The following is a 9741-nucleotide window of genomic DNA, read 5'->3' on the forward strand; positions in this document are numbered from 1 at the left end:
GAACTTTGAGCCAGTGAGAGGGATTATTAAATACTAATTTATTTAAAATTGAAAGTTTTTTCATCTGCCAAAAAAAAATCCCAAGCTTGTCTGGTTATTTTTTTAGAGCTGCTTTGATTGATGGACAGCAGAAACGTGCTTCTCCCACCCCAGTGTGCCTGCACCCCTGTGACAGCATCCTTGTAGCAGAGCATCAGCATGGGCCAACCTGTATTTCCCTCAACAAAGCTACTGTCCTTTTATTATCACCTTGACACCCATTCCTGGGAGCCTGGTGGGGTTTGAGAATTTAAAACTACATTTTTTATGCAGTTTTACTTAGGAAAAAGAAGCAGCTGCAAAACACTTCCCCATCCCATGTTTTTATACCTGCTCTGTGAACTATGATGAATCATTTGGAAATTAAAAAAAAAAAAAAAGTGAGCTTTAGGTTTCTCCAGGATTTTTACAGTGAGTGTATTTTTCAAAGACATTGTTCAACTACTCCCAGCTGCTTTAAAATGAGTATTTGTAGCATCTCTTCATGTCAAGCTGAGGTATTTTAAAAGCAAACAAAAAAAAGTACAGAGTCCTTTAGCTATATATTTTAATTGCCGATTTTTACATTTGTATCCTGCAGAAGACACTTGAGTATCTTCTGATGTGCTCTTGCAAGTTTTAATCTTGTGATAAATTTTGTATTTCCTGTGCAAAAGCCCACAGGGTCAAAGGCAAAACAAAGAGAAGTGTCCGTGCTAAAATCCTTCCTGTAATTCACACAGGAACTCAAACCCATTGACTGATAGGAATCGCTCTGGATTGACACAAGCAGTAGCCACGTGGGATGAGAGGTTCTGTTCAAAGCTCCAGCCTGCCATAAGCTCCAAGTACAGTAATAAGAAACAAATCTCCCCTGGCATTAGCAGTACAAGTGATTAGGAACAGGTATATCCGATATTCTTCTCACCTTCATGGATTCAGCTTATGGCATGTTTTCAATACAGTGAGAATGTGGTAACCAAAGGGCGTTCAAGCATTTTCTTCTTGAATGTTTTACTTGGGAACAGCATGGGTCCACCAGAGTGGATATAGAACGGTCTTTTCTACCCCTTACAGAACAACGGTACCTTTATTTCATAGACTGCAGGAACTCCTTCCCTAATGCTGGATGTTCAAGGCAGCTCTCAAGGAAGTCATTAATACTTCCTAAATTCACCAGGGAAGCCACAGGTCTTAGCAGGGCTGTGCTTGCAGCCACCTGCCAGAATTGTTCATTTCTTTCTGCAGTTTCTCTGTTGTGCTCATTGTCTCTTGGCCAGTATCTGCTTCCCAGGGACTATATTCCTTTTAAACCTTGGCCCATCTGAAGAAGAAAAAGTGCTTTTCTTCTACAAGAAACTGCAAAAGTTGCATGAATTTAATGGATGTGGAACTGTGTTCTGTAGGCTGTTGCTTAGCTGGAGGGAAAAAATGTTTCTGCTGAATCCCTGTAAGATTTCAAGTGAGTAAATTTGCGCTTTTATTTTCTTTTAATAAATTCTCTCTTTCTTGTACCCAGGGGCACCTTTGGTGGCACCAATCATCAACACACGTTTTCTCTCAGTGTTACACTTCTTGAACCTATTTATTCCATTATAGTTTAAATTCTTCTTGCTCTTATCAGCTGACCCTTACATTTTGCTTTGCCTGCCTCATATAGAAGACCTCTTTATTATCTTTGCTTTATTTGAAGCACTGAACAAAATTCTTTTTAATTGTTGCTATCTGATCTTTGCCCTGGAGAAACAAAATTTGTTTTTCAAAATAAATGATCTCTGCAGCCTTACCCAGGTGTTGATTATTTTATCAGCCCATGTAACGATGCCAATTCTGCCTGCTTCATCAACCATTTAAAGATTAACACTGAGTCAAGCCTAGTTTATAAGAGACAAAGGCAAGAGTGAATGTATGATCTCATTTCTCCGGGTGCAATTCTTTCAGCAATCATAAAGAACTGTTGATACGGAAAGGTTAATGCTGTACCCCCTTTTTTATCAATAGAGTGGTTTTTATCAAATCTGTGTCTTATCTCATGTCTACTTTATCAGATCTGTTTGAGTAAGGCACATATTTGAAGCCTCTTCAACATTTAATTTGTCCTTCTTGAAAGTCCTGCGACTATTGAAAAATGAGAAATCCTTTCACAAAGTCTATTTTAGACAAGGAGCACATGTTGAATTCATGTATTAACCACTTGGCAACTATGCCCTTAAGCACAAAATAACTCATCTTCAAATTGATCAGTAACCCAAAATAGAGCATTTTAAGATAATATGCCCATTCCTAATTTCTTTTATTCAGCTAAAGGAAATGTGTTGGTACATACTTCCCTTAAAATTGGCTGTTGGCCAAGTAAACTTCACGAAATAAAATAATTGGGTTGTGTTCGTAGACTTTTGCCATTCAGAGATCTTGATTGTGAAGGGAGAGCTTATTGGCAACTAATCTAGATCATCAAAAACTACCTTCTGTGGTTTTCTCAGCACAAACCCTGGCGTGGCAAAAAGCCACTGTTGTACAGCTTGTGTTCAGAACTGTCCAGATCATGCTCAGTGAACTCCCACTAGTTTCCAGTGTTCTTGAGTTCCTTCCTTTCACTTTTGTTTCCATCTATTCTGTAGAGGGGAGGAAAAAAACACCAACCCCTCTTGCTCCCCAAATACTTGCTTTGCTGAATTTTAAGTTCTTATGTTTTACTTGTGAATACTTTGTCCTGCAAGATGAGTATGTTCTTCCTGTCATGGGCCAACCCACCTGCTCACAGCTATGCAACAGGAGGAAGAGGATTGTTGAAGGGCTGTTAGGTTTCCTGCTGTGCCCCTTTGGAGTTCTGGCACACCTTTCACTGCTTCCACTCTGTCCTGGCAATGATTCCTGAACTTCTCCAATTAAAACAAAGAAAGCTTTCCTATGTTTTTCTTTGAAACATGAATGCTGTTATTGCTGCTTTGTTCTTGATGCTGAAAAGTTCTTCTGTTTATTTTATAATTTACACCTTTTGTGCCAGTACCTTCTATAGTGTTTTTCCCCCTTCTCTTCTCCTCATGTATTTCACTTGATTCTCCTCTCCCCACCACCCCAAACTGTCTATCAGAAGTTTCTGAAGTTTGCATTTAGGTGTATGAAATCTATTACAAGTGTCTAGTATTTTTTTCTGCTTGCTTGATGTGTGGTTTTGTGAAATTTGGAAAATTAAGGAAAGTTTCAATGCGATTCTCGATTTGTTGTTGTTGTTTTCTTGAGTGCTACTGTAATTTTCTTGTCTCGGTACATGAGGAGCAGGAAACTCCTGGAAAACTGCAGCTGCAGGCCCTGAATGTGAGTTTTAGGTGCTTGCAGGCTTCCTCCACTGAAGTTTTGATGGTAATGGTGAAATTAAAGCCGATAATGATGAAATTAAAAATAGACTAGCAGGTCTGTTATGAAGCCTGGGCAGAGAGAATACAGAGGTCTTGTGTTTATCAAACACGTTGCTGAAGATTTACATCACAGGCTGGTTTCTACCTTAAGCATTTCCAGGCAACACTATTTCTAACAGTGTTTTTCTTCATTCTATTTCCTGTATTGCCTCATCAGAGTGCTCCCCCTTTCCCCCATCCCCAAAGAGATGTGTGTCTCTGTGTCTTTGGCTCCTGATAGTTGTGTTGCATGGCAATTTGATCTTCCAAGTGCATGATTTCCTTATCACTAAAAGCAAGGATGTTTAATCACACCTCATAGCCTTAGCCTGGAGGGCAGTTCCTTGTTGCCAGCGTTGGTGTATGGTTGACTTTTTTTTTTTTTTCAGCTTTATGGTGCATTTCATGTACTTGGTGGCAAAAACCTTCCTTCAGTCCTGACCTTTGCACTCTACAATAGTGTAACTGTGGTTGACATTAAAAATATGTGTAACTTTCCCCTTGCATCAGCTAAGAATGTTTTGACAAGGAGGTTCTAATGCTGTAAAAGTATTTTTGAAATGAGGTAACTTCTTAAGCCTCACTGTCTCTCAGGGCCTGATTAGAGGGCTCTAAATGTTTTATATTAACTGTTAAAGACGTTCTTAGTGACTCTTACAGAAATTCTCTTTTTCTGTGCAAAAGACAACCCAAGACAGTAGTTTGATTACAAACAGAGGGGTATGTGCTCTGGTAATATATGCTTTATAATAACAGAATGAAGAAGGAAATTCAGGATAATTAATTGTACCATTCATTCATAGACTGAAAGGAAAATTAACCATTTTGGTATAAAACAAAGCTAACGCCTTCTTTTCACCAGGGATTCTATAAGCCTTACATATTCAACAGCTTTAAGCATAATGTGCCTTTTTCATGTTAGACTCATCCTCCTTACAATCCTTTGGGCAGTTTGGATGCTTGTGCCAGCTCTCCAAACTGACAACTCTTGCCCAGCTGAAAGGACTCAGGGGATTCAGATGAAAAATTTATTTTAACTTCTGATCTCCATCACTCCTTGACAGAAAAAGTGAACTTTTAGCCATTACCAGAGCTGGAGAAGATAGTCTAGAATTTAATGCACATAAGAGGAATGAGAGAACCTTGGCATATGACCTGGCTTGAGAGAAATGGGCTCTGCCTTTCAGTAACATAAACCAATTTTTCTAATGACTATAATTTTGTTACTGCTCTGCTTGAGAAAATTGCACCACTCTGACTTGATATTTAAAACTGTAGCTAAGCCAAAGAAGATGAGTTTAAGAGTTTTGTGGAATTAATACTTTTGAAATTACATCTCTAGTATTGTATTAAGGAATTCCTAGGTGCTGGAATTATCTGGAAGACCATCTCTGACACTGTAGTCTTGGTTCGCTATTACGTCATTGTTTCTTTCTGAGCCTTGAGATCTCTTGGGCTTTTTGTTTTAGGTTTGGTTTTGGGTTGTTACTGTTTTTTTTCTTAAAAAAAGGTACCAGATACTAAGTATGTGCAACATACCTGGAAGAAGGTAGACAAAAGTGGTATCAACACAAATAACATGTATAAAATATTTATTGTAAACAAAAGAATTTTGTGCAAATGTTAAGAAGAAAGGCTTCTGTTTTTTTAAAAATGCCACGACTTTGCAAGATGCAAAACTCACCAAATCCACTCAGTAACCCAGTCCACAAATACTCCACTCAAGCCAGACACATAATTGGCTTTGATTTTTCTTGCAGAGTGGAACTCCAATCTCTGAGGTTTAATGCTGGCTCTTTAGATCTATTTTTTAATACCTCTGATGTAGGAAGGTAAAGAATGACCCAACAAAATGGAAACAGAGCTGCATCAGGCCCACTTCTGCCAACTCCTCTGGCCCCCAGGGTGCGATCTCCAGCCAGCAGTGGGGCCCCTACCAGCCATGGGAACTGCTCTCTCTTCTCTACCCAGGCCGTAAAAACCAGGCACGGGCTGTTCCTCCAGGCGGTGGAATTCCCTAAGGTGGAAGTGAGTTGCCAGTTTGTTCACCATCCTTTTCAGAGTGACAAAGGCTGTGATGACTTGGAAGGCAAGGAAGAAGGCAAAGACAATGTGCACTGCTCGCTCCAGAGGCTGGATTTTCAGACCTTCGTTAAACAGCAAGAAGAGAATTATGGGCAACTGCAGGAGGAGACTCAGGAGCCAAAACCCAGCCAGCTCAGGGACCTATGGCAGGGAGAGATCACCTATTAGAAACCTGACAGCCAGAGATGGAAAAAATCCAGAATCTAGTGAAGAAAAAACTTTGGGTTTTTTACATTTTTCAAAAGACAGAACATAATGTGAAAAAGCAGAGTGAGGTGGTTTCATATTTTCATATACCGTGTTTTTAAGTGTACTTATATTTTCTGAAAAAAACAGTTTTAGAGAGTGAGAGGGCTCTCTTCTGAGGGAAAATTTCCCTGGAATTCACAAAATTAAGTGGAAGCCGACGCCATGGGAATAGAAGATGCAGACTGCAACTTAAGAGAAATAAACATCTCCTCAACTTAAATCTCTTCAACAAAATGTCTCCCAGTCAATGTTAAACTCCAAAAAGTATTCCTGCAGAAATTAACATGTACAATTGGCAACATACTTTCTCCTGGAGATTGCCCATGTATCCCAGGTAGAGTCGAATGATCTCTATGATGGAGGCCAGGATCATGATGGTGACCAGGATGAACTTGTAGTAATCTGACAAGTCTGGATACTAGAGGGAAAGAAGAGAGTAAAAGTTTCTGCTGTGCTGTTTCTGATTAAATGAAGATACTGTATGCTGCTGTAAGCTGACAATGTTATACTGGCATTCAAACACTTTTGAACCTCCAGTTGCAGGGAATTCCCAAATAAGCATAATAACCTCTAGCTCCAGTGAACTGTATATCCTATTAGGTGTTTCATGTAATATACACTTGCAAACCAACACTTTCCTTCGCACTTACCTTCAGATAGAGTATGACAACTGTGCTGAGCCACCAACAAGGGAAATAATAAACATTGAAATAGAGGGACATCTGCAGTGGCAAACTGGAAACTATTTCATTATCTGTACAGAGAAAGAAAGAAGACTTTATCATTCCTGGTTTGTTCTGTACTTCCCTTCCATAAATATGACAGAAGGATACTGCTCCATCTTATCTTCATGCATTAACACTCCAGTCAAATTAAACGTTAGGAAAAATAGTTTTAATTATCCAGTGGAAATCTTCTTACCCTACCTGGAGTGACACCCTTTCCTGGAATCTAATGCATCTTTTGGTTCACAGGACACCAAATTTTTATCCCCTAGTCATATATTCCAGTTGAGTGTCCAACTGTTGATTACCTGGTAGCTTAAGGATTACTCCATGATCTCTGACTGAGGCTTAGCTCAAGTGGTGCTGTACACTGACACTGCAGAAAGAATTAGTGGTTATTTCATTGCAGGTCCCAAGAGAATGGCTGGAAGTTTAAATGAGCACACACTGGACTATCAGCACTTTGTAAATGACCCCCCTGAGTAAGGACTTATTGCTAGAAAGCAGGTTTTCATTACTCATTCTTCATTTGCAGTCTTTTATTTAAATAGACATTTGGATGGAAGCCTAATTCCTAAGAGCTAAAAATTTCAAATATGTGTCAAACTAAAGCTTATGCTTTAAAATCTGTAGAGGAAAAAAAAATGCATTCAGAAAATGCAATGTAAAGCAAATATGAAACGCTGAGATGCAGGCAGTAAATTCTATATTTACGATTTTGTAATAGACCTACAAGATGAGACTTAAGAAAAAAAATTAAAAGGGCGTTCTAAGGGAAGCATTAATTTTTAATGGGTGGAGTTTTATTGCTGTATTGTAGTAAACTGATATTGCATCCACTTTGCTTCCCACGTGAAGTCTGTAGCCACATATTCGGTACTAGCTGAGCAAGTTCAGAAAGTATTGACTGTGATCTGCTGATTTGTATTCAACTCCTGTGCCCGTCTGTCACGGTGGTGATATTCGACTGGAAGTTTGTCCAAACAGTCACACTGCCTCCTTCTCAGCCTCAGAACTACCTCTCTTCTGACACTGCCTTCTCCTTTCAGACCTTCCAACCACTCTAATACCTGTCTTTGTTCCACCTCAGTCTGGCATTTCTGTCCATCCTGGTGCAGAGTCTTTATGCCAGGTGCAGAAGTAGGCATGGTAACTACCAGACTAAGTGGGAAGGGGGGAGGATTTGGGACAGACCTCATGGGTAGGGTGTGAGAGGCGATGACCTGCTATACTAAACAGAAGGTGCAAGACAACCAATACATATATATATATATTTAATAATCCCGTTTTTTAGCATCAATACTTTCTTACGTCTGCAAAGGAATTAAAATCTATAGGTACCTCAAAACCAGTTTCACCATCTACCTAAAATTGTCCCAGCTGTCCTAGCAAAGGAATCTCTTGGACACAAAGATTACTTCAGCAGTCACCAAGATACAACTCTAAAACACTGTTTTATCTTTCAAAAAAAGCATGACCATATTTGCAAGTAACTATTTTTCTGCCCTATATGTATTAGATAAAACTGTATTGGTTCATGGCCATATTAGTTAAAAACAGAGACGCCAAGAACTCTGATTTCAATTGTAATGACAATGTTTAGGTAGGTTTCATTGGCATAGTATTGCTATTTGTAACTTCTGTGCAAGTTCTATAACTGTGTTTTGGATGAATGTTTAGCAGTACAAGCCAATTCTACTTAATTTTTCTATCCCTAAATTGAATTAGTGCTTATTTTCTGGGATTGCTAAAATGAATGGAAAAGCTGGACAGTATTGCAAGAGCCAGTTGCTAGTGTAAACCTAATTTTTGAAATCCTGATGTCCAAGAATTTAATGGTACATTTGCAACTGGGTTTCAGCGGATGGGATACTCACAAAGGAGTTTTCATAGTGGGAAATGGAAAAGAAATAACTAAAGATAGAAGCTGTTCCTGGAGTGTTGTCTGACAAACGAAATGAAAAAACTAGTCAATGTTAGCAGTGTAACTACACAAAGAAAATCACAGAATATTCTGACTTGGAAGGAACCCACAAGGATCACTGAGTCCAGCCCTTTAAAGTGAATGGACTGTACGGGGATCACGGCCTTGGCGTTATTAGTACCACGCTCTAACCAGCCGAGCTCATTACTTTTTGATTAATTTGATCAGCTTGGAAGGGATTTATCAGCCCAAACTAATACAGCCTTTCCATGCGGACATACTATGTGTATTCTCGCTCTGGAAACGTGGAAAGAGGGCGTGCCGGCCTGCGAAGTTTCACTGGCAGCACGATGAAGGAACAGCCGTGGGTCAGCGCGGCGGACACGGGCAATCCCAGAGAAAGCTGGCAGGGAGAGCAGCCCCATCCATCCCAGCGGCGCCTCTGCCGGGCCCGCCATCCGGGCCCGGCCCCTCAGCCTTCCCGCCCCATCCTCCTCCTCCGTCCCGGGGCTCTCCCGTGCCCGCCGCGGCCGCGCCGGTACCTGCGCCGTGCCCCGGGCACCGCGGGCCGGGCCGGGCGGTGTCGGTGAACACGGCGCGGCTGAAGGAGCCGAGCCCCCGCCTCAGGGGCTCGGGCAGCGCCATGATGGCGAGGCCGGGGAGGCGCAGGCTCGGCAGCTCTCCCGGATTTGGGGCGGGGAGCGGAGCGGGGAATTTTCCAAGAGTTGAGGCGGGGACAGCGGTGCCTCCGCCCCGGAGACGGTGCTGGGGAGCACACCCGGAGCACGGTGGGCGGCGAGCACGGAGTGCTGGAGTCGCCCCCAAGCAGCGTCCCTGTGCTCGGAGCCGCCAGACCTGAGCGTCTCCCCTCAGTCCTGACATTGCTTTTCTTCTTTTCTGATCAGTCAGAGGGAATTCCCCCCGCCCCCCGACCCGCCTCCATCCCGTGGTCTGCCAGGGCAGGGTATGGGCTTCCCGAAAAGGTAACTGCTGTAGAACTGCTCTGCTTCCATCCGGATAAATCCGGGGCAGTGATGGTCCTCGATGATGGCTGGAGAGTGAAATAAGGGTGAACATTCTGTGCTATTACTTTAAGCGAGCGTGAATGACTCGTGTTATGATAGATGCAGATGTAACTGAACCACAAAATACCTTATTTCTCAAGGAAATCTGTGCGTATTACTCTTAAGTGAAAAGCTGCGGTGAGACTGACACAGTCATTCTATCCTAGCCAGCTTTCGTCCCTTACAGGAGGTCCTTATGGAATGACAAGAAGTTAGTAATGTAAAACCAACTTCTGCTTGTTCTTTTATTTGGAGAATGTAGTCGCCCTAAAGATGAG

At 41.5% G+C, this 9741-nt stretch overlaps 1 protein-coding gene across 1 annotated transcript; it reads right to left on the reverse strand.

Moving 5' to 3' along the window:
- Positions 1–4991: 4991 nt before the first annotated feature.
- On the reverse strand, positions 4992–9072 carry TMEM17 (transmembrane protein 17). Its single transcript, XM_050315993.1, has 4 exons — positions 8942–9072; positions 6401–6504; positions 6055–6168; positions 4992–5642 (listed from the first exon to the last, which is right to left on the reverse strand). The coding sequence occupies exons 1-4, from the start codon at positions 9042–9044 to the stop codon at positions 5286–5288; spliced, it is 678 nt and encodes a 225-aa protein (XP_050171950.1). The 5' UTR covers positions 9045–9072; the 3' UTR covers positions 4992–5285.
- Between the last annotated feature and the right edge of the window lie 669 nt (positions 9073–9741).

The sequence above is a fragment of the Myiozetetes cayanensis genome, unplaced genomic scaffold (genome assembly GCF_022539395.1).
Source record: "Myiozetetes cayanensis isolate MyiCay16 unplaced genomic scaffold, myiCay2020 scf2-11, whole genome shotgun sequence".
Taxonomy (NCBI): domain Eukaryota; kingdom Metazoa; phylum Chordata; class Aves; order Passeriformes; family Tyrannidae; genus Myiozetetes; species Myiozetetes cayanensis.